Source organism: Dermacentor albipictus, chromosome 3 (assembly GCF_038994185.2).
Source record: "Dermacentor albipictus isolate Rhodes 1998 colony chromosome 3, USDA_Dalb.pri_finalv2, whole genome shotgun sequence".
Classification (NCBI taxonomy): Eukaryota; Metazoa; Arthropoda; class Arachnida; order Ixodida; family Ixodidae; genus Dermacentor; species Dermacentor albipictus.
Genome location: NC_091823.1, coordinates 192571942 through 192597135, shown reverse-complemented (window position 1 = coordinate 192597135; position 25194 = coordinate 192571942). Strand labels below are relative to the sequence as shown.

At 44.1% G+C, this 25194-nt stretch overlaps 1 protein-coding gene across 1 annotated transcript in view; it reads right to left on the bottom strand.

The window, feature by feature from the left end:
- Positions 1-7417: 7417 nt before the first annotated feature.
- The window catches only part of LOC135908719 (uncharacterized), a 212176-nt gene continuing 194399 nt past the window's right edge, over positions 7418-25194 (bottom strand). The window contains exons 7-8 of the mRNA XM_070536551.1: positions 8027-8072; positions 7418-7425 (exon numbers count right to left, since the gene is read on the bottom strand). Coding sequence (XP_070392652.1) covers positions 7418-7425; positions 8027-8072 — 54 coding nt within the window. The remainder of the gene's footprint in view (positions 7426-8026; positions 8073-25194) is intronic.

The following is a 25194-nucleotide window of genomic DNA, read 5'->3' as shown; positions in this document are numbered from 1 at the left end:
AGTACAATCGTATGAGCGCTGAAATTATATGGGCATACTTCTGCATGATCCTACGTGGCCAATCTGGTTTTGTCGCCTACAAAATGGTGGCTGGACGCCAAAGCATTCTTTAGGTAAGTAAAAATGCTTTTTAGTGCACAAATTGTGTGAAGGAAGGAAGAAGGCCTCATCGCAGAGCGCGCACTAACAACGAGGTATGTTGCTCAGATCACGGGAATATAAGTACAGCACTTGGGGGATGGGGGGAGAAAAGGGGGAAATGACGAGGGGTGAAATGACTGCCGAAATAATCACTTCAGACGGTGCGTTTTCTTGTACAGGCGCCGAAGCAGTTATTTAACCCTCTCTTCCTACCATTTTACTCCACCCTCTGACTGTACCTCTCCGTCTTTTCTGGACGGGCACGTGAGTTCTACCGAGTGCTTGCCCTGGGACTACCCTATCACTGCGATAAGTGATAGTTCCAGTGTGTATTTTTCAAACGTCTGTATGTAAGCCATACCGGCGACCTACCTCTTGATCAGCCAATTACCGACAGCTGCCCGTCTGTGACGTAAGCCACCATGAGGTAAAGATCCTGCGGATCGATCCATTTTTCAAATGGCCAGGTTTTAGCAACCCCAGTACAATGGTCAACCATTGCTTGCTCTTCGTGCAGGTACGTTAATACTCCCACGCTCTATGTATCCAATCTGATTGCTTTTTGCTATTGCTTTCTTGCCCACATGCTCTTGCACCCTGGTGTTTGCACGTTTTATATTGCACAGTCGTGTTATCGTGAGCCGTGATCTGGAACTCAATCCGGGCCCCCAGTCCAAGTCAGCCTGTACAAGTAAAAGCAATCAGTCTGGTAATAAACCTGGAGCCCGGAGTGCGACTGCTTCCAACTCCGCTGTCGACGAGGTTGCTGATGCACATTCTCCTCCTGTATGCCATGACACTCACGATCTTTCTGTATCCGAAATGTTCTCAACATTACTGATGGGGCAAAATAAGCTGCATTGTGACATTGATGACATCAAGTCATTTCAACAGACAGTCGCCAGCCATATTGATGTGTTAGAGTCGTGTTTTGGTGTATTTGAATCCTCATCTAACGTTTCTAGTTCAATTTGTAAAATGGGTGCAGAAATCACCTCCTTATCTTCTCAAATTACCAAGGTGGTCTTAAAAAATGATGACCTAGAAGATCTTTCACGAAAGAATAATATTATAATACACGGTATTTTGGAAAACCTCAAAGAAAACGCAGACATACTGTCGTCCACCGTTACGTCTCTACTTATCAAGACCTTCAAATTCAGTTGTTCTCACAGTCAACGCGTCCACAGGCTTGCTAGAGCACGCGTTCGTCCTGCTCCTGCTGTTATTCTAAAACTTTCTGACTTCAACGATAAAACCGTGCTTCTAAAACACAATTACAAACCCAAGAGCTCAAATATATTAATTACAGAAGACTTCTCTGCATGGTTTAGATCGATTCGGAAAGAAATCTGGGAAGCATCAATTCGTTTCCTTACCAATGGCTCTGCTGCAAAGTAAGAATACAATCGTGCATTCATTGATAAGATTCGTTATAACTGGAACGACAATTCTAACATATCACTAAAAGTACCTATTCGACCATTGCCTTGCGTGCCTGTGTCTTCTACTCCCGGCTCATCACTGCCTCACATCGCTCTGGCTATATCGGTAACCTCGTCCTTTTGAACATTAACGCTCGCAGTATTGTTAAAAACTTCCAGGCTTACTAGCTCTTACTTCTATTTATTCCCCTCACTTTATAAGCATCACTGAGGCATGGTTACATATTAATATTTATGACTGCGAGTTTACTCCACCCGGTTTTCTTGTCGTGTGCGTAGACAGGATCCATGGCACTGGCGGCGGCGTCGTACTGCTTTTCCGTTCGGAACTTCATTTCTCAGTTTTGACCTCGCCTCTGGACACAGAAACCGCGTGGTGTAAAATTTTCTTGAATAATCAGTGTATTGTAATTAGCGTTATATATCGTCCGCTCGGTTCTTCCCTTGATGTCCTCCATGCTATTGCAAATTTCATGTGCCTCACTAACGTTGCTTGATCACGTTTTGTCTGCATAGGCAATTTGAATGCTCCTGGTATTCACTGGCCACCAATAAATACGGTATGTCATGACGTAGCAATTTGTAATGAATTATTGTATATTAACTTGTATTTTGGCTCACTCAAGTTGTTTCTAGTCCAACTAGGTTCAATTTCTTCGTCGACATGGTTTTCTGAAGCGCTCATCTAGCGAAAAATGACTTCTCTCTCAAAGAAATTAACGAGCTGCGAGGTCATAAAGGTGTTTTGTTATCGCTCTCTTGTCGGACTTCCAATCCCCCTGTTCGTTTACTAATTTGCCTATCCATTCGTGAGGACGACAATTCCATTATTCATCTCTTAGCTGATCATTTCGATACGGTGTGCTCTCTGTCAGACAGACAAGATGTGAATTTTCTTGTTAATTACTTTGAGGATCTTGTCAAGTCGGTAATTCAACAATTTGTTTCCTTTAAAACTAAGAAAAGTAATGCCAACATTCCCTGGATGACTCGCGACATCTTGCATTTATCTCGTCGTGTCCGTAGGCTTAGGCGTTCTAAACGACCAATGATCGCATAACCCTGGACAGGTTTCACAAGGTGAAAAATGAAGTTAATTTGAAAGTGCGAATGGCCAAAGATTTCTTTTTTCACGTTCAGCTGCCTCATCCGTTAAGAAATAACCCTTGCAAATTTGGTCTTGTATTTTACCTCGCGATGCTTCACCCACCTAATTCAATATTGATAATCACGTCATCAGTGATCCGTCAGTAATATCGAATACTTTCAACAGGTATTTTCAGCCCGTATTCGTACCCGCTAACAACTACATTCCATTTCTCACTAATATAGTTTTTCTAAAGCAATCACTGACACTGACATAAGAAATTAAGGCACTCTTCACTTCGTATTAAACTCGCATACCAAGCAGTGCACTGGTCCGGACGGGGTACACAATGCATTCTCGGTTCGCTATTTCTTGTGGTCGTCAATATATCTCACGGCCACATACAACAAATCTTCATCGTCTTTCACTGTTCCTTCCTCAAGAAAGTTAGCTAAAGTGCTTCCTCTTTATAAATTCTGTGATAAGCAGCCTTTATCGAACAAGAGAGCCAGTTCAATAGCATCAAAGTCATGCAAAAACTTAAATATGTCATTCACAAGCAGATAGTGCTTTTCCTGGAATTACTTAATCTGCTAACATATAGCATGGGTTTACGCACGGTTTGAGTTCAACAACGCAGTGAGTTGAGTTTACGCATGACGAGTACGCATTTGGGCTGGATGGTTCATGATTATGAGCAATAAAAAACGGCGCTAAACAACAGGACGAGTGAACGGACACAGACAACAGCGCTAACAACCAAAGCGTCTGTATTCTTTCAGTCAGCAGAACTTTGATTATTTTAATATTGACATGAATACTCCCAGTCCGTCTGCTAGAGATTTTAATGCATCCATTGTGTCTAATGGTTTTGTTAACCTGATTAATATACCAACGAGAGTCACAAGTGAAAGCCATTCTGTGCTTGATTTACTTATCACTAACTCTATGCAGACGAATGGTATATCGGGCATTTTATCGTGTTCCATTAGTGATCACCTTCCCGTGTTTGTTCGCATTGAGAAGCCTGGTGGAATGGGGAGCAAATCTGCGTCAGTCACATACCTAGCAATTACAGACACATCACTGACATCCTTCGGGGAGCAGCTGGTGAAAATAGATTGGAGCAAGATAGCTCAACTAGATGACGCAGATTTATCCTATAGTACGTTCATTGATACACATAAACAAATTGATCATCACTGCTTTCCTCCTGTGACCCGCATAAAAGTCGCAAAACCCGCAAGCCCTGGATAACGCTAGAGCTCCGCGGAGAAATACAAACCAAACAAAAGTTATACAGAAAATTCTTTGTGCACTCGTCAGGCTGAGGACCTTGCGGTCTTTAAGAAATACAGGAATAAATTGGCTAAAAAACTGCGATCTGCAAGAACTTCCTATCACCTATCACTTCTAGACGTCAAGAATGCTCGACATAGTTCACTATGGGCAAGACTGATTACTCTCTTACAGCGAAATAGTGCACACAGTGCATTAACCAAACTAAATATTGCTGGAAAGGAAGTTTATGGTTTGGAATTGGCTAAAGTTTTCAATAAGTTTTTAACAAACCTGACGACTAGCGCTGCTCAATCAGAAGCTAGGAAATACATGCACATTCGAAATGATGAATCAGTCTTGCTGCATCCTGTTACGGAAGGTGAAGTAGTGTCAGTAATAAGAAATCTCAACAACAGCAGTAGCTGTGATATTGATGACATTCAAATTGGGCCATTCAAGCATGTAGCTGAAGTTATCGCTCCCGTACTTGCTCACATCTTTAACATCAGTTTAGTAACTGCAGTTTTTCCCAAAATAATGCAATTACCGAAAGTCGTTGTCCTTTTTAAAAAAGGAGATCGAAATGTTCTTGGTAATTGCAGACCGATTTCAATTCTGCCAGTGTTCTCAAAAGCCTTTGAAAGAATGCTTCATTGAAGGCTGTCTAACTTCATTCATATATTTAAGCTGCTAACACCATTTCAGTTTGGCTTCTGCAAAGGCTAATCAACTGAGTCTGCATTGCTCGAACAAAAATAATATATGTTAACGCAACTAGAAAACAAAGCTATTGTCATTGGTGTGTTTGTGGACTTTACTAGGGCTTTTGACCTCGTGGACCATAAAATACTGCTTAATAAATTACAACACTATGGTATCCGAGGGAAAGCACTATCATTATAGATCAGCACTATCATTATCTATCATTTAGGCAACAAGTAGTATTATTTAATGGTATGCAGTCTGAACTGAAACCTCTCATGTGTGGTGTCCCTCAAGGAAGTACGCTAGGACCTTTACTCTTCAACATTTATATAAATAATATGATAAATATTAACTATGATGCAAAGTTTGTCATCTATGCGGATGATACAAGTCTATTCTTTGCGGGTAATAACATTTCCGAACTTTTTGATCAATGCAACGTTGCAATGAAAGCCATCGAGGACTGGTTCATTGCTAATTCAATGACGATACACGAGGTTGTGACTAAGGCAGTCATTTTCAAACCAAAAAATAAACTTATCCCACCACATGAAGATATTATTTTGAATTCACGTCCTTCAGAAAGAATGGAGCAGTTCAAATGCACAGGGGTTATATGTTCCTCTAATATGTCATGGGATCATCACGTTAATTACGTCTCAAACAAAATAGCTCAAATCACTGGCGCTATAGGTCGTTTAAAAAACATCCTTCCTACACAAACTAAAATGTTGATTTGCAACTCGATCTTGAACTCGCATTTGAATTATTGCCCTTAGTTTGGGGTACCACAACCTTCACTAACCTCGAACGTATTCACCTAATCCAAAAAAGGTATCTCCGACATGTGTATAATACGTCATACGGACATCCAAGTGCAGCTTTATTTAGTCATTCTAGAGTGACTAAAGTACATAATCTCTATAAGTATCGTCTTAGTATCATCTTTAAATCGGAAATTAGGAATAATATAACCAATCTCAGGAAATTAGCAGAACTAAAGAAAAAAACGTTAAGCTATCCAACAACACATGGCCAGGAATTGATAGTACCGACACCTCGACTTAAACTTGGACAAGAACGCCTTCACTACATCCTTCCATCTCTTCTTAATGGTTATACTCTCATTAATTTTGATTTGTTTTCTTGTTCGCGCGAAGAGCTTCATACTATGTGTTTAAATAACATGGCTTGAGTTTACTTTTGTGCACGTATTGCTGTTCCGTGTATACATTAGTGATTACTTGATATACTTATCTGTTTGTTTGTTTTTTGTACAAGTTTCAGTACTGCCTCCCTGCTGAACATTAGGTTTGTGGACTTGTCCAGCTGCCCTGGTGCAGCTTTTTTCTGCAACCCCTCCATCTGTATTGTAAGATGGGAAAATAAAATTGAAATTGAAAGGGAAAACTTTGATTATTGCTCGTATTTATGAATGCCATTGTCCTTAACCTTAATATTGGCAACAAGGTTGACGCTTTCTTTATAGACTTCTCTAAACATTTGACGGATTATAACATTCTAAACCCCTTGCTAAATTTTATGCTGTACAAGATAATGCTCAAGTAGTTAACTGGATTTCAAGCTTTTTTTCCCTTTGTTAGCAGTTCGTTTCTTATAGCACTACCGACTCTACTGCTATTGATGTGACATCTGGATTGCCCCAGGGCTTCGTTCTTGGGCGACTGCTTTTTTTAAATTTACATAAATGATTTGCCTGTTAACATCTCTTCACACATCCTTGCTATGCCGATGATTGTGTTTTATGTTAAGGTAATAACACTTTTGATGATCATTACCATTTCCGCGAGTCATTTGCTAGGTTTCGCACTTGGTGCAGCACTTGACAAATGAACATTAACTTTGATAAAACCGTCTTTATGTTTTTCTGTAAAAAGATCTCTTTTTCATTGCTCCTTCAAAAACCGTGCTGCGTGTAGCGCACCTAGATATAAGTATATCGGTGTCGTTTTTACGCATAACATGTCATGGTCTATTCACATTGATTACATTTGTAGTAAAGCACTAAAAAAATTAGGTAACCTACGTCGTACACTATCCAACTCTCCAAAAGATACTAATTTACTGTTATATAAATCGCTAATCCGTCCTGGTGTTGACTACGCATCTGTAGTTCGGAACATAAACAGTGTGAGATAAAGAGGCTAGAAACAATTCACAAAAAATGCAGTAGGGTTTATATGTCACTGTTACGGTCGTGACTTTTCAACCTCTTCTGCACTTCGTTCCTTGAATTTAACTTTGCTCTATTCACGTCACCGCATAGCAACGTTAGATTTCTTGCACATCATGATAAATCCTTCTGTTAGACTTAAAAAAAACAATTATACTAACCTCGCGCCAGAGTCATCGACGAGACGGCCTCACAAGTTGAACTTGATGCCATACTTTGCATGCACTAATATCTTAAAATTTAGCTTTTTTCCTCGTTCCATAAAAGACTGGAATTCCTTACCTCGGACTATTCGCTCGTACTCACCCGGAAGTTTTGTATACGCCATCTACTAAGATGGACTGGTCCTAGCACATCACCCTCATCTTTCTATTGTACTTTTCTGTGTACAGTTTTTCTCTGTTAATCCACTACTGCTAAAGCGCTCATTGCACTGCAGTACGTAAAAGTTATTAAATAAAATAAATATTTCCGCCATATGAGCAACAACCTTGGTTGGTAGTCTGCGCTTTGTAATGTTTCCTCCTTCATTCCCTCTTATAATTTCCACATTCAAAATGATTTTTAGTTGTCTAAAATTTTTGAAAGCACATTTATCGCCAGCGAACAAGCACATAAGGGAGATGACACCACAATGCGCTTGTCCCTTCTGTCCTCGTTTGGTGGAGCTAAATATGCTTATAAAGTCAGTTTACCAACACACCCAACAAATGGCAATGCTAAAGTTTTGTTACAAAGAGGGCGTAATTGTTCTCAGTAATATTTTTGCCACGCACCTTGAGCGCCTTTAGCTACATATTCTGGTCGAAAGATTCTCTATGAAAGTAAAATGTATATAATAATCTACTGGATTGGAAATTTAAGGCTCAATTTCCGGAATTGTTTCGTCATTATTTCTATGTAGCATTTGCTATGTAAACGTACATCATGCACTTTTCGACCATTCGGGTGTCATTTGCTAGCGTAGCGTTCTTGACTTGGGCGTCAAGTTTTCTTACCACAAGGGTTATCATTTTATTAGGTAGGGGCACTTGGAAGACTCGGTACACAATCGTATGCAAAAACGGGAAGAACAGTGCGTAAGGAGTGCGCGGCAGAACTTGCTTCAAAGACAAAGAAACATCATTATGACATAGACATAGTGTGAGAAAATAGAAGATAATTTTAACTCGCCTTTAATTTCGAAGTCACCTTTCACATGCCTCTTGGCCCTTGTGATCTGGAAAGGCAAATAATTGGAGTGTAAGAGAGAGAGAGAGAAGGAAGGGAGGAAAAGCAGAGAAGTTCAACAGGCTGAGTCTAGTTTTCTGGCCTACACGTGGGGAGCAATAGGAGAGTGAGTTAAAGCACAACGCAGCGCAATAGAGTTTTAGGGTGCAGTAACCTACAATGCAAAAAATCTATACTTGTGCTCATGAAAATATTTAACGGCGATCGTGTGTAACGAAGGCTAGGTAGTGTTAATTTTGCGATGTTGATATATTTCCTATTTGAAACTCTGAACTACAAACATTTCCGTCTATTCGAGTCAGCCTAGGTTCAATAAAAAGCTGAAATAGTACAAATGCAAGATTTCTTGCGGAAAGAATTGTCGTGTATTGTTCCCTCTACAAGATAACATGAACATCAGGGATATTATGTGCATGTGGGAGAGATCATATGTGGCCACCCAATATTCAGCGGTGATTTTTCTCTGAAGTATTGTTATCTTATGTCGAACAATTCACTTATACTCAATAAAGCCTACACAGGAAAAAGGCACTGTTCTCCGTAGCGAAGTTTGCGGAAACTTATAAGTACTTTATTTGGCAAGGATTTACATTATTTCATTGAGTTTTCATTACATATGGCGTGAAATGTGTCTTCGACATTGCTGACGACAAGCTCTGTGTGGCCAACAAGTTGTGCCAGCCTTGAAAGATATCGTGTTGATAAATTAGGCAAATAGGATAAAGAAGATGCAGTTTCGCCATAAAGGCGAAGCATCGTTTGCAATAGCAAATTAGTGGACAGCTATACGAAATTGGGATAGTAGTTTTATTGGCCGCATAAACTTGTAAACATAGGCACACTAAACAAATTAACAAGCCTGGTGTCACGTGCACAAAACTAACATAAACACATATAACTCGGTGACCACGGAAACTTGCTGTCAAAACGCTGCAGTGAGGTATACAACGAGGTAACAACAGCAGCCTATTGTACTTCGCGCGGCTGCTCGCATCAACGCGAACTACGTCACGAAAACACAGCCCAGCGCAGACTCCGTCTCCAGCGCAAAGGCGTTCAAGATACAGCGGCCCTCCCCTCCCCGCAAAGCCTTGCACGCGACGGAAGCGCGTCCACCGCACTTTCCACTGCTGCGTGCGCGAGCCGCGAACGCCGGCTCATCCTCGCACATGCTGCATACGGGCAACGATTGTATCGCCCTTGGACTTTATACGGAATTTCACGGTGACGCCAACGCCGACAGCAAAATTGCGCCTGGAGGGTCCATATTCCTGCTGTCGCAATATTAATTAATACAAGCGACATAGTACGAAAGAGTTGTACGAAACCTGAGCGCGGGAGCGAGCGATCCGCGTGACCGTCAGCGCCAGGAAGCTGCCCCGGCTAGAATCGATACGAGAGTCCGGCCGGGCATGCGATGCATATTGACAGTTACGTAAGCACTTGTCGCGCCGCTGACCCTGAGACAGCCGCCGAGTACGCACACACTGTTTCGCATTGCGGCGCTTTTGTGCGTGCCATTGCCATAACGGCGAGCAGCTCTGTAGTGGTACTATGGCAGGCACTGTCTGTGCGATTAAAACTAAAGGCGCCGACTAAACTGCATGAGTTTAATTTTCAAGCAGTAAGCAGTGCATTCACAGTGATATCTGATTGCAAGCCTTCATTCTGTGTCGTTGGGACGACCGTTGGATGCACCGTGGCCCAGCGCGGACGCATTGACGCTGCGTCGTCGCAGCGCGTCAGCGAGAGAGGCCGCGGGCGAATGTGTCTCCGGAATGAGATCCGCACCCGCCGCCTGTATGTGGGTCAGAGGAGCCACAACTGGTTACATACACTGTCGACAGGCTTCGCATACCCAGCAGCACTCTTCTTTAGGTTGCAGCCGCTGCACTGACAGCCACGCGGGCCGCTCTGTCCTGCGTTTGGGTACAGACATACCAGACGGGCGGCAGTTACATGTGTGCATTTTACTAAGCCTAGCATTACAATGACAACTCCATATTAAGGATGAAACGCTTTTAGCTCCCGTTGTCGGCAGCATTCAAAGGACATTCAGCCAAAAACCATAGTCGTTATACGGGCACTCAAATGAGAACATCCCGGCTATAGCGGCGAGAACAAAACGAAATCTTCCAGGCAACCAGTCAAAACTTTAAAAAATGCGGCCTCTGGCCCCCAACGTTTTTTGCACAACCGCATTACGTACGCTAGTGACTGCTCAAGTTACAAAAAATATTACTTCCGAGTTATTCCTAATGTTTGTTCACAACATGACTCAAGCTGTAGCTTCAACTATGCTGAAGTTTTATATGTGATTTCCAATACCGACTATACACTTCATTGTCATTCTTTTGCGCTGAGACAGTCGCCTGTGCTCTGTTAAACCCCAGTGGTCCATGAGTTCTGAGGCGCGGGTTTTGCGTTGTCTGAGAGGTGGCGCCACACAGCGTGGCCCGTCTCCTTCAGGCGGTTTTCTTCTTCTAGCTGGGCAGCGCGCTCTGTCATTTGGCGTCTTTCGCTGCCTCTCGGGCCGCCTTCAGCCGGTCTTCTTGTTCTAGCTGGGCAGCGTGCGCATGGGCCAGTGCACAGTAGGCTCCGATTTTATGCTTACATCTACTCTCGATTGCGGGAGGGCCTCCAATATTTAATTACCATGTCAAGGCAGTCAAAAGACTTCCTGTTTCCAAGTATGACTGCGTAGAAATGTAACCATGCATGAAATAGCCAGATCTCTGTGTATATTGCTCTCGGCTATAGTGGCATAATTTTACTTCTTGATCCCACGAGACCACAACACGTGCGATGCTAATTTGCTGGTCTAATAAGTCTACTTCACTCTAAGAAAAAAAAGAAAACAAGTCTCAAGTGAGCCACACTAGCTTGAACATCTTTTTCTTCGCTAAGACCCTTTTTTGCGCGAGTACAGTCACAAAACAATGGCCAACCCTCCTGCATGAGTGAATTGACTCGCAATGGCTTGTCAAGAGCCGCTGTGAAAGATCGCGACCACTTTATGACTCGAGATTAGTCTTGGCGAGACAAAGATTAAAATGAAGAAGTACCAGATAATTTACTTTGCTCCATGCTTGCTTCTGGCTTAGGCAGACCCTCGGAGTTTATGTACTGGCTGTAGTGCAGTGTTTCACTCTTTCGCCCTTGTCATGTTTTGTAATGAATGCTAATTCTAAATGTCGATTTTTTTAGCATGTCTGTTCTCTCATTGCTGGTTTCCTGTGTTAAGGAAGACCTGGATTTGTCACACTTGGTTTTGACTGCTAGTAAATCTTAAAAAAAAAGGATTGGCTGCTAAACACAGCACAGCCAGGAGATAAGTTCAGTAGACCCACTAAACAGTGCCGATTGTAAATGTTGTTCCACGACGTAAAATGAAATGTTGGCGGTTTACGTGCCAAAAATCACGATCTTATTTGAGGCGCATGGTAATGGAAAACTGCAATTAATTTTCAGCAGCTTTGGTTCTTTAACATGCACGGAATTCTCAGTAAACGAGCATTTTTGCTTTCTGGTCTCATTGGAATGCGTGATGAAGAGCGTGAAAAGAGGGAACCGAACGGTTCAGATGCCTCTTCCTTTAACGCGTCTCCGAAATTTGGAAATTGCATCTGCTCACCTTAGATTTGCACCCATCGGAGAATACCTCCAAGACAGGGCGAGAGTGGCACCAGACTCTGTTATAGTAGCAGCTAGAGGAGGGGAAGCGTGCTACACGAGCGCCTCCCTTCCTCCGGAAGAATGATCCCAAGCCGAAGCCGTCACAAATACGGAAATACGGCGCCATTTCGCAATTGTGCTGCATCATGCGCCAGCAAGTTGTATAATGGTTCTTAAAACGCTGCGTTAGGGGCGACTGCAAAAGGATGATGGTACGGCAAGTTACAGCAGGAACTTCGTTCCGTGCTATGTGAATGCGAATACAAGGACCGCCAGCAGCAGCCTGTCGCTGATTTCGTCTTTGCTGACATCGAGCAAGCGCAGCTCGCCGGACCGTGACAATCAACCGAAGTGTTGCAGTTTTTACTGCGTCTTTCATTGTGATGTGAAAGATCGTAACGGACATAGATGGCCAGGTGCATACGAAAGTCTACTAGTGGGCAGTGAGCTGTTCCGCTTTTCTCGTAACGTCTAAGATAAGCTTTTTCGCTTTTACAAAACGTGCGTTTGGCTTTCTAGTTTGGCTACATTTTGCGCGACGTTTCTCTTGGTCGTTAACAGACGTTTCCTAGGCACGCGCACGGGCCCATGCGAAAAGACTACTGGCAGAAGGGGGCCTCGGGAGAGCGTATGAAATTACAACAAAGCTGCACTGCCAGGAGAAACACCGCTCTTACCGATCCTACTGACGAGCGGCCTGTCACACCTAAAGATCCGCAGAATAAGAAGTACTGCGTGACTTCAAGTCTAGAGAAAGTAGTAGCACCAGTGTGACATTCGGTGCCGAACGCAGGTCGTGAAAAACATTGAAGACAGCTAGTGTATCTTGAAGATTCGCTAGTGCTTCATGCATATTACCGAAAATAACAAAATCATTACAATGCTGTGTGGAGTGTCAGGCGATGTGGAACCACAAACATCTTCATAGCGGACAGCCGGCTGCATGCACAAACGCAAGAGTCACAACGCTTTAAACGCTGAAACAAATTAATTTATTCTGTATTTGTCTCCAAGGTAGAAACACATTAGCTAACAATGTAATCCGATATTTAATGCATTATTTTTCATGTAGCCTCTATTTTCACTGCTGTTACTTTTTAAAAGCACGCATTTGCTGCAACATTTATATGGTAAAACTTGGTAGGCTTGCAGAACCTGGATGTGTTCTGTAGCGAATTTTTAATATTATTACTGGTTTTCTTTATTTTCTGTCCTGTGGTTTATAGAAAAAGGGTACTTTCATTTGTATTTCTATGTTAGCGCTTACATTTGGCAGGCAGAAATGAGTTCATTGCAAAGTGGTTCCTCCCAGTGAGCGGGATATGAACCAAAGTTAATTCTGTCCTGGCTAATATAATATGCGTATAAGAATTTTAAGGTGGTAAGCCACATAAAGAAGTCAATTTTTAGCACGAGACCAATTTTTTGCTTCTGGTGTCTTCTGTATGCCCAAACACTCAAGAATATGTAGCAACAAAAACCCTTCTCCTATCTTCATTAGTTCTGGACTTACAGTACGTTGTCCATACCACGACCTCGTATTCCAAAACCGAAACCAAAACTAAAACCAGAATGCATGGGTTCAGAAGGTAAGTGTTTTTCGTCAATATTATTATTATTCACATTACGAAGCTTTTTTTATTATTCAAAGCTTAATTGATGTCGTATAAAACACAGTTTTGCGTTTGTAATTATTTTTAAATCTAGAAACGGCCACAAGAGGGACGAACGACACTCGCCGCGTTGCTCGTATAATATCTGTTGTTTTGTTTACCTTGGCGGCTACATCACGCTTCGTTTCGCGAATTGCCCAAGTGCTAGTGCAACTACGGCAGTGTGTTTGCACCATCTAGACCACATTCCGACCAGCATGGTGAAATTCAGAGTACGCAAAAAAAAGGAAGCGCAAGTTTGCTGGAAATCAACACACGCCGAAGAGGCTGTACAGAAGGGTAGAGGCAGTCGGCCAAGGGAAGTATATGCACAGAGGATGGCTTCCAAACGACGTGCTTAACGAAGTGAAAATAGCGTACAATGACTTGTGTTCAGATTAACTTCTGATGAAGTGTCTGCATGGAAAGACTCAAAATTCAAATTAGTGCTGCAACGGTCTGATATGGCAGTGGGCTCCCAAGCAGGTCTATGCAATCTTGCCTACCCTATTGTTTGCCTTGAATGTTGTTGTGGCACACTTTATTAATGTCAGTGTTAACACCCTGGAAGTCCTCAGGATGGCTGGTGTCGGACCGGGGTACTACACGACAAAAGCTTGCATCGCCAGAAACCAGCATCGCATCCAGAATGCTCAGCGCAAGTCAACTGACGGGACAAAACAGGCCAGGAAGAAAATACGAGCAGCTACACGAGCTAAAGGAGACACTAATGCAACTCGCGAGGAACCCAGCTATGAACCTGGTCCATATGAGGTCTCTACATGGTATTTTGCACATGTTTCGCTAGGTCGGAGTACTTTGTCTACGTTTTTTTTTTTCAAAACATGATTTCTCTCCAGCCCATGTGACAGAAACTTCCATAACCTTTTCCTGGGTGTGAATTTTTAATTGAAACTTTAGTTGCACATTTCCAACATATACACTTGTGCAATTAACCAGAATAAATGAAATTACGCAATACTATTGAATTCAGAGCTCATATTGCAAAGCGGTTGAGTAAAAATTGCCAATTTCCTTTTTGTTATTTTTTTACATTACCTCATTATTTTTTACCGTATAATATTTATTCTGGTCGACTGCATAGTCCACACAATTTGCTACAGAAATGCCAAAGTTTTACTCAATTAAGCCTTTCATTAGTCAGTTATCACGACTGGCGTGACAACCACTTTTAGCCCATCTTTAGAAAAAAAAAGTTACCTGCCAAAAAATAAACACAATATTTTCCGCTGTTAACAATTGGGCAACGTAAAGAAACCGTGCTTATACTGAAGAAAAAGTTATAGCAACCCTATCTCAGTTAAAAAAAAAACATTTTTTAGTGGCCTACCTCCTTAAGTAAAAAAAGCTGAAGTTAGCCTAATCGCTGTAGGATAATTTGTTGTAAAAGTAGACGGCCATTTATAATTTTACTGCTTCCACCCAGAAAAACCTTTTTTTCGTGAACCAGGAAACTCTGACAGCCTTGAATAAAACATAATTAAGTGGGGTGTATTATACAAATTTATTAAAAAGTGTCTGTCATGTAAAAGAGATTACATTATCTCGTCCTTCTCTACTGCGGTTCAAGTGCCTATTCTTGAGCACTAGAGCCAGAGGAAGTAGCGATGTTATCCAGCACATTATGGGTGAGACAAATCATAGCAGGCACTTTGGCATATCTCCATAGCAGTATCATACTATTTGTAGCAATTTTTGTGCCTTCATTCCTGCCTTTATTCATTTTGGTGTTATTGTGCAAAGGGTAATACCCCTACTCAGACACAGAGTAATCACGCAAAGAAGACAAATGGCTGAAGAAGACAAGAGACACGAGCCTGCTTTGACGATGTCTCAGTGTTGCGCAGTTACTGTGTTGTTATCAGCTAACAAGCCAAAATTTCTGGTAAGCTATGTTTACTAATTCACTATTATTACAGTTTTCATTGCCACAACATATTGAAGCGACAGATGTACAGTCAACTCCAAAATTTTACGGAAATCGAGATCTGAGGAAAAGCTGGATATGTGTGCCGCCTAACAATGCAGCCAACTATTGAAATTTACAGCCTGTACCAACATATGTGAATAACATTATGTTAGGTTTTACTGACTACTGTTCAGATTGCTCCGAAATTGAACGTTTTCTCAGATCCCGTGGTCGGTAGACTTTTGTGGTTGACTCTGCACAGAAAGACGGAGACATGTAACGATGAAGCAGCTGTAGAACAAGGAACATTTCTGGAGCCAATGCTTCGACAAGGAGGAGACAAGTCGTTTTGTGAGAACATTGGCTCCAGCTACATTCCTAGTTTAGCATTGTTAACTATTAAAAGAAAGCATTACTGCTGTTGCTGAAGTATTATGCATTATAAAATAAGAATGAGCAGGGTGAAATGTAAAGATTGTCAATGTTGGTACGTACTTGATGCTAGAGCTAGAAATGGGCGGAATAAAAATAACTTGTAAAGCAATTGTTATTTTTCACTACATGGATGGACAGCTTAATTCTCAGCTTGCACTTTGTTGCACTAACGACCAACGGAACTCGTTAATTGAATTAGCTTGGTGATTTCTTGTCTGAAGAGATCTTGCAATTAGATTAAGTAACCTTAAAATAACGCAGGTTAAAATATTGTCGCGTATGTCCTGCTGGAGTATACAAGCTGAATCAAGATACAGGCGGTTGCACTTTACAAAAACGCAAGCGGCGACGCGCGATGCCGAGACGAACCTCGGTCTCCTCTTCTTCAGTCTCTTGCTGCGCCACACCATGTGGCATTACCCCCTCCTAAAAAAAGAAAAAAGAAAGAAGAAGGAAAGCATGCAGAGGCTTGACCTGAGAGCGCCGATATGATCTAGGACGAACACATAGGCTATAGTCACAATCACTGTGGTGTGCGATATAGTCACAAGGCACTGATGGACGAGCAACCACAAAACTAACCGAAGTGGCTGAAAACGTCGAATATTAGAGGCTATAGTATGGTTTCAACCGCTCACAAGGCACTGATGGACGAGCAACCGCAAACCTAACCGAAGCGGCTGAAAACGTCGAATATTAGGTGCTATAGTGCAGTTTCAACCGCACAACGTGCACAATCTCAGATTGCGGTTGTCGACGTCGGGGGAGGCTGACTTCCGTCAGGAAGGACTTCATAGTTCACGTCACTAATTCGCTGTAACACTCTGTAAGGTCCGAAGTAGCGACTCAAAAGGTTCTCGGATACTCCTTTTCGGCGCACGGGAGTCCAAACCAAAACTTGATCACCAGATTGGAACTCGACATGTCGATGGCGGAGATTTGAACGGTGCGCATCGATCCTCTGTTGTTGCTTTATGTGAACTCGGGCAAGCTGACGGGCTTCCTACGCTCGTTGCACGATACGTTCGGCATATTGGGCGAGGTTGAGATGATCGATTTTGTCGCAAGGCAGCATTGATTCTAACATAGTTTGCACTTCACGGCCGTAAACGAGATAAAACGGCGTAAAGCGTGTTGTTCCTTGCGTAGCAGTATTATAGGAAAACGTTACGTAGGGAGTATCTCGTCCCACGTCTTGTGCTGTACGTCTACGTACATAGACAACATGTCCGTCATCGTTTTGTTCAGTCGTTCGGTCAAGCCCCTTGTCTGTGGGTGATAGGCAGTTGTCCTTCGATGGGTCATGCAGATGAGTTTAAAAACGTCTTCAATGAGCTGTGGTGTAAAGCCTTTGCCTCGGTCTGTGATGACGTGCGATGGGGCGCCATGCCGTAGGACGATGCTCTGTATGAAAAACTGGGCAACCTCGGAAGCTGTACCTCGAGGCAGCGCCTTTGTCTCAGCATATCGCGTTAAATAGTCCGTGGCGATGATTATCCACCTGTTGCCAGAAGATGACAATGGAAACGGGCCCAGAAGATCCATGCCGACCCTGGTCGAAAGGTTTGCCAGGTGGGTCAATCGGATTCAGCACTTTACAGCTGGCGGCTTTCGGCGCTGGCATTCACGGCAGGCTTGGACGTACCGCTTAGCGCACTCGGCAAATCTCGGCCAGTAGTAGGAGTTGCGCACTCTATCAAGCGTTCGCGCAAAACCCAAATGGCCAGACGGAGGCTCGTCATGACAGGCGAACAAAACTTCGGCACGGAGGTCTGCTAGAACGACTAAATGGTAGATCTTGTTGGTGGCAGCGGAGTTCTGCTTGTATAAGACGCCATGTCGTAAATAAAAAAAGACGACAATCCTCGAGCGATATGCCGGGGTATTGGTGGATTTTGTCCTTCCAGATGTTCGAATATAGGCCGTAGTGCGTCGTCTGCGCGCTGCGGTGTGGACAAATCAGTTACGCTTACGGCCCCAAGGAAAGCACCGTCGTCCTCAATGTCGTGGTCGGTAGTGTCGATAGGGGCGCGCGAGAGTGCGTCAGCGTCTTCGTGTATGCGGCTCGACTTGTACACGATGCTCACGTCGTACTCCTGCAAAACGTAGACTCCACCGTGCCAATCGTCCAGCAAGGTCCCGGAGATTTGCAAGCCAGCATAACGATTGGTGATCAGTTACAACTTTGAATGGGCGGCCGTAAAGGTAAGGTCGAAATTTGGCCAGCGCCCTTACGACGACAAGACACTCTTTCTCCGCGGTGGTGTAGTTGGTCTGTGCACGCGATAGTGCGCGACTTGCGTAGGCGATCACTCTTTCAATACCTTCCTGCCGTTGTACAAGGACCGCACCAAGACCAACGTTACTGGCGTCTGTATGAACTTCCGTGTCCGCCTCCTCGTCAAAGTGGGCCAAAACTGGTGCTGATAGCAGACGCTGTCGAAGCTCGGTGAAAGCAGTCTCTTGCTCTGAGGACCAGACGAACGATACATCGTCCCTCGTGAGGCGACTCAGCGGCTCCGCCATTTTCGAAAAATTTTTGATGAAACGCCGGTAGTATGCGCAAAGGCCCAGGGAGCGTCGGACACCTTTCTTGTCGGTCGGTGTTGGAAAAGAGGCTAGCGGCAGTTTTCGCGGGATCGGGGCTAACGCCTTCCGCGCTGACCACGTCTCCGAGAAATATCAGCTTCTTGTAGCCGAAATGACACTTCTGAAGCTTAAGGGTGAGGTTAGCCGATCGGATGGCTTCGAGACCTTGCCGCAGTCGTTTCAGGTGTTCGTCAAATGTCGCCGAAAAAACAACCACGTCGTCAACGTAGACGAGGCAGCTTTGCCAGCGAGAACCAGACCAGCGAGAACGGTGTCCATCATTCGCTGGGAAGTTGCTGGTGCCGAACAGAGACCGAAAGGAAGTACTCTCTGAATTCGCAAAGGCCATCTGGAGTGACGAAAGCAGTTTTTTTCGCGGTCTCGTTCATCGACCTCAATTTGCCAGTAACCGCTCTTTAGATCGAGAGAAGAAAAATACTTAGCTCGCCGCAACCTGTCTAAAGAGTCATCGATACGTGGTAGTGGGTACACGTCCTTCTTGGTAACATCGTTGAGGCGTCGATAATCAACACAGAAACGAAGCGTTCCGTCTTTTTTCTTGACTAGAACGACCGGAGAGGACCACGGACTTTGCGAAGGCTGAATGACACCATCATCCAGCATCTCCCTGACTTGGGCTTGAATTGCCTCACGTTCTTTAGGTGAGACACGATAAGGCTGTTGTTTGATGGGACGTGCGTCGGCGGATGACGTTATTCGGTGCTTCGTGATTGGAGTTTGGCCCACCTTAGTAGCCCGAGCGAAGCACGCGCCGAATTCGTTCAAGAGTTCCTGCAGTGCGCTTTTTTGGTCGTCCGTAAGCTCGGAGTTTACATCGATGTCTCGGAGCGAACCGTCGTCTGTGTCCACCTCATAAGCAAAGCACTCGACGATGTCCGTTGATGGTTCGATGTAGGCGATGGCAGTGCCACGAAAAATGTGCCGATGCTCAAAGGTAAATTTGGTAACGAGGACCGTTGTCTGGCTTTCACGAAGTTTCACAAGGCTTCGCGCTACACAAATACCTTGTGCCAGCAACATAGAAATGTTGCCTTCGACAATGGCTTCACCGTCTTGTAGTTCGTCCGACTTGACCGGAACCATAACACTCGCACGCGGCGGTATCGTGATGCTCTCGTCCGAAACGCGAAGTGCGGACCTGTGTCCAATGGCGTCAGCCTGTGTTGCCCTTTGTGTCGAGAAAGTGATGCAGCGCTCGCGGAGGTCATTAATGGCACCATATTCCCGGAGAAAGTCAACCCCAAGGAATAAATCGCGGGAACACTCGCGTAGAAGCAGACAAGTGGCGAGAAAAGCAGCACCGCGAATTTCTACTCTGGCCGTACATAGGCCAAGCGGTTTGACGACGTCGCCGCCTGCCATACGAACTGGTGCCCCGTTCCAAGGCAACGTAACTTTTTTCAGAACGCTCGCCAGTTTTCCACTAAGAATAGAGTAATCGGCGCCGGTATCTATAATTGGACTCACTGTTCTGCCGTCGATCAACACAGGTATGTCCAGTGAAACCCTGTTCGAGGAAACTGGTTCTGGCGTCCTCGTGTTCTCGTTATTCTGCGGTCGGCACGGTACGAGGTCTTGAGCGCATCGAGTATCAGCGGCCCCGCCTCGGAAGGTCACTGACGTCAGTTTTCCTGGTGTGGACTTGGTGATCGCCCTTGCGTCGTCCTCGAGGTGGTATCGCGAGCAGGGAAATATCGCCGCGGTGAGGGTGAGCGTGACTGCCGCTGCGATGGGCCCGGTCTACGCTGCTGTAGGAGAAATTCTGCGATGTCGGGTGGTCTTTGGCCGAACCTAGGTCGAGGTGAATCGATAGAAAAGGCCCGCAGTCGGAGTCGTCAGTCGGGGCACTCCCGATACACATGACCAGCTTCGCCGCAGTGGTAGCAAAGCGGTCGTCGATAGGGTGCTCGCTAAACCTCTGATTTCCACGCGGGTGTTCGGCGATTCTCGAAATACGGTAGTGGAGTTGTCGGAGCGGCTTGTGCCGATTGCAACGCGACTGGCGGCGCCACATAAGTAGGTGCGAAAGCTTGGACCGGGTTCAGTAATGTTTCTGCGTACGTCTTGCGCCGGGATTCGCTTGGCAGAGGTGGTGCTTCAGTGCTGGAAAGAGATGCCTGCAGTGCCTGCTGTACTTTGTTGCGTACGACACTGGTGAGGGAGCTGACTGGAGGTGGTGACGTGCCGTGGTGCTTCTGCAGCTCGTCGCGAACCACTGAGCGAATCAGCTCGCAAAGCAAGGCCACGTCTCACCCTAAGCTTACCGGCGTATCCGGAGTGCAGGCGGCATTTACTTGTCGGTTGTACAAGTTCGACCGTTGCTGAAGGGCCTTCTCCGTCGTGGTGGCTTAGGTGAGGAACTCCGCAACAGTCTTGGGCGTATTCCGAACAAGACCGCCAAAGAGCTGCTCCTTTACGCCTCTCATCAGATGACGCGCCTTCCTCTCTTCCGACATGCTCGGATCGGCACGCTGAAAGAGACGCGTCATGTCCTCCACGTACATCGTGACGCTCTCGTTGGGCTTTTAGATGCGTGACTGAAGGGCCCGAGCCGCTTTTTCTCGGCGATCAGGGCTGGAGTAAGTCTCCAGTAGCTTGCGCTGGGACTCAAGCCAGGATGACAGGGCACTTTCGCGGTTCCTAAACCACGTGCGAGCACCATCCTGGAGGCTGAAGTAGACGTTCCTGAGTTTGGCCTTGTTGTCCCACTCGTTAAATGCAGCCACGCGCTCGAACTCCGCCAGCCAGTCTTCCACGTCTGCAAATGTGTCGCCATGAAAAGCCGTCGGCACTTGGGCGTTTAGCAGCGTTAGGCAAGTTGGTGTCACCCGTTCCGTAGAAGTCGCAGTGGTTGCAGTCACCACTTTTTGCTGGAGGTTTCCAACCTCTGGGGCGAGGCCTCAGATTCGCCGGCTTGTGCGCTGAACTGGAGTCAATTCCAACTGTGGGACGAGGTTCTTGCTGCCCAGTGGGGTCTCCTGCATAAGTTGAGTGTACGCAGCAAGCTTCACCAAACTGTCGCGTATACCCTGCTGGAGTATACAAGCTGAATCAAGATACAGGTGGTTGCACTTGACAAAAACGCAAGCGGCGACGCGCGATACCGAGAGGAACCTCGTTCTCCTCTTCCTCAGTCTCTTGCTGCGGCACACCATGTGGCAATATATACAATGACATTTTAAGATGGCTCGATGGCTCGATCGCTCGATGGCGTGAGCTGATGTTCCAACTGAACGTACATGCACCGCTTGGAAGCATATTGTTTGTCGTCTTTGCTTGCATTTTCATAAACATAAGTGACGTTTTGTTATTGTCAGTGCTCTAGTTGTGTTGTAGGGACCAGCCGTTTACTTTTATTTTTACCGTTATGCTACCTAGACAACTGCTGCATTTTTCTCGTAAATTGTGACGTGGTAGGAGTAGGAACATTTGCGCAAATGTTTGACACGTACCACTTGGTGTCTCATGCCCCTGCCTCCTGCCAGCACCCTGTCCCGACTACTTCCACTAGAGAGTTGGGAGCCTTAGTGATGATGCCAAGCAGGTGAACACCATACAGCACGATGCGGGTAACTACACGTAATCCAGCAGCGTAGTCTTGACTGTAGCGGCTTGTAGCCACTTCACAATCATGAAATTAACCTGAAAGCCGTTTAGACTCCCCGCTATCGGTACAGGAACGCTCAAGTGCATGCATTTTGTCTTATCCACCAAGAGGCTACGTGGATTAGACAAACCATGATGTAAATTTCGAGTTTAGTGGGAGACGACTTATACACTTTTTCTTGCTTAATGTACAAACTATTTTGATAAAGCTCTAACAATTTAAAAACAGTACAGTATGCTGTCAGATGTGGTATTTGCCATATCTTTACTAAGACCGCTTCAATGCTAAATGTGCGGATGAACATACGCCAAAACTGAGTTTTTTTTGCAAGTTCATCCTCATCTCTGTGCACTGCTGCATAACATCTTTCTGAAACCATTATCTGTGGAGGGTACAGGTCGTGGAAACCTGGGTTACAGAAGTTTACAGCTTTTGCTGGAAGCCAGTTCTCTGGAAATGAAATTAATAGGCCCTTCTTCCCATTTTTATAGTTACCCATAATAATTTGAACAATGGCTAATAATCAGGGAGTCCAATCTTTGGTGTAAAGCCTCTCTTCATACTCATGGGAAAAATTTGTTCTGCTCTGACCATTATGGAACCTGTCTTTTGGCTATGCTTTTAATGATGCATAGTTTGGTGCCTTACAACGAAATCCCCATAGCACTTACGCAAATAAAAAAAATTCGCCCGAAGTATTTCGTTAAATGAACATTTGTCTTTTATTGAAGGGCCTCCAATTCTTAAAGAAAGTCCCAAGTGGTCGAACGCCAGGTTGGGGCAGTTGGGATGGAATATCATACTTAAGGACGCAGGGCATACGGACGGCCACGTAATGTACACTTGACAATGTTTTAAGCTGCAATTGATTCACACAAGAAAAACTGACAAGCATTCCACCCTATAAGCAGTTGCTCATGTTTATTTCCACTTTTTGCACATTTACTTATCTTGAGTTTGGTGTCCTGTGTCTGTTTTCATTATCTGCTATTTGTAGCTCGTAAGCTTCATATTTGTCCTATGGCGAAGAATAGTTTGGGGCTTATAGATATGAACGTATGCTTTTTAGATTGCTTTGAAATTTCGCCCAAGCCATGCCACACACTCGGGCCAAGCCTTTTGCAAACGATGCATAACGAGGCTCGGTGCATGAATATGAGATGCGTCCACAGATCAAGGCAACCTGCTGTGCAACCAGCATGCAAGCTTTGGTGACCCCTGTATATGTTTCCCCTATTTCGCAGATGTGTCTCGGGTGTCATTTATCCAAACAGCGTCACCAGCTGCGGCCACTTATCAAACCATAAGCGAATACTTGGTCTGCTAAAGATTTGAAAGTACTGGCATTCGTTGAGTTTTTAATGCAGATTTCAACTATGTTATTGGCGTTTGTGTAGCTCCTATATTGTTAGTTATGTCTTACAGAGCGGCAAAATATGTTTGCGGATACTTGCTCGTGCTAAAACTTTTCACAAAAAGCATCATGCTGTACCTTATTTAGTTCAGTTTCTGTCGCAAAGTGCTGATATCTATCCATACAACTTGTACAGTTACTGGAACTATGTAATACAATTCCGGTAGTTTCAATAACATTGAGGGATGCTGCTATTTCCAGTAGACATCAGCTTTCTACATATATTGAAAAGTGTGTATGCGGAATTTGATTAATATATGACAGAAATAAATGCACAAGGTTATTCTCATGGGAGGGTCCAAAAATTATTGAAGTGCACCACTCTATACTTGTGTAGTTCCACTAATTTTACGTGCAGTTTGGATATATATCGGCACTTTGCAGCAAAGCGAAACCTAAGTTAATTGCAGCACAGTGCTTTTTGTGAAAGTTTTAGCAAACAGGAACGTGCACACAAAAAGCACTATACGCCTTGCCGTTGTGTAGAACATAACTCGAGAAATGTAGCAGCTAAACTAAAACTAATGGCATTTAAAAAATCTGCTTGAAGAGTTCTCTAACTTGTTTAATTTTCAGACCTGTAGTACAAATTATTAAAGGAAATTTGATGTAGTGTCTCCCCTTAACTCAAGATTCATTAAACAAAACAGGTCCCTTGGTATATTAACCTTCAACATAGCTACACAAAGTTGAAAATAAGTGCTTTTGTGAACGCGATCGACTCTAGGCTGTCTTCCCGTGGGCTGCTGTTAAACACTGAATTTGCCTGCATTCGGCAGAAGTGCAATACCAAAGTTTTGTTAATGTGCCATTGGTAGTGGGGCACTACCAGGAAAAAAAGAGAGTTCAGTGAAATGCAGCATCAACTATCACTTGGTACGACACTTAGATTCTAACTCCATGTCCTTGTTTTGTGTATTGTAGTGAATGTTTCAACGGTGACTTCCTCTACATATCGAACATAGCTGATCGAACATAGCTGCTTCAAGACAACGCGGCAATTAGCGGTAGATGAATTTATCGCAGTCGCAGGCATCAGAATGACAGTACTCAAGAATTTTTGCTTTGTACTAAATCATAGACTAACACCAGTTCTGAAATGCACATCCCGAAAAGCAAAGATGGAATGGATTTCTGTTCCACCCAGAATTGTCCCACAGGGATTACAAAAGGCTTTGTGGCAAAGTAAAATCTGAATCAGGAAACGATGCTTCACCAAGTATGGGGATAAAAATTTCAGGGCTGCCACTCAGGACTGCGACAAATTAATATCATACGTTCTCACTGAGTAGCTTCAATAACGAAATGTTAGCATTCTGCTGAAATTATTAAAACTTCAATTATTTTTATCTTGTTTAAGAATACATCGGCAATTATTATGTATTTCTAATCTCTATAACTTTTGTAATCATTTTCCAATTACCTTTTCAGCCTACGATTCTGGGTAATGGAGATATCCATCGGAGAAAGAACAAGTACATTGTATTTAATGATAAAAGTACTAGTAGTTCGTAGATTTCGTTTTTGTCTTCAGCATTCAGTCAACCTTCTAGGACCTCTAGTGTTTATATAAACACTTTCTGTATATGTGTCAAGCCATTGGGAGGCCTTACGTAGGTCGGTCAGGCTTACTAAGCTTGAAATCAAAACAAGGAATATCGCAAGAATTTTAATGAGTGACATGCAAATGTGGCATCTAGTGCAACTTATTCATGTATTTACTAAGGGCCGGCTACAGCTTTACATTCTCTTTGTGCCTTTTGGCTCTTTATGAACCATCTGTATTGT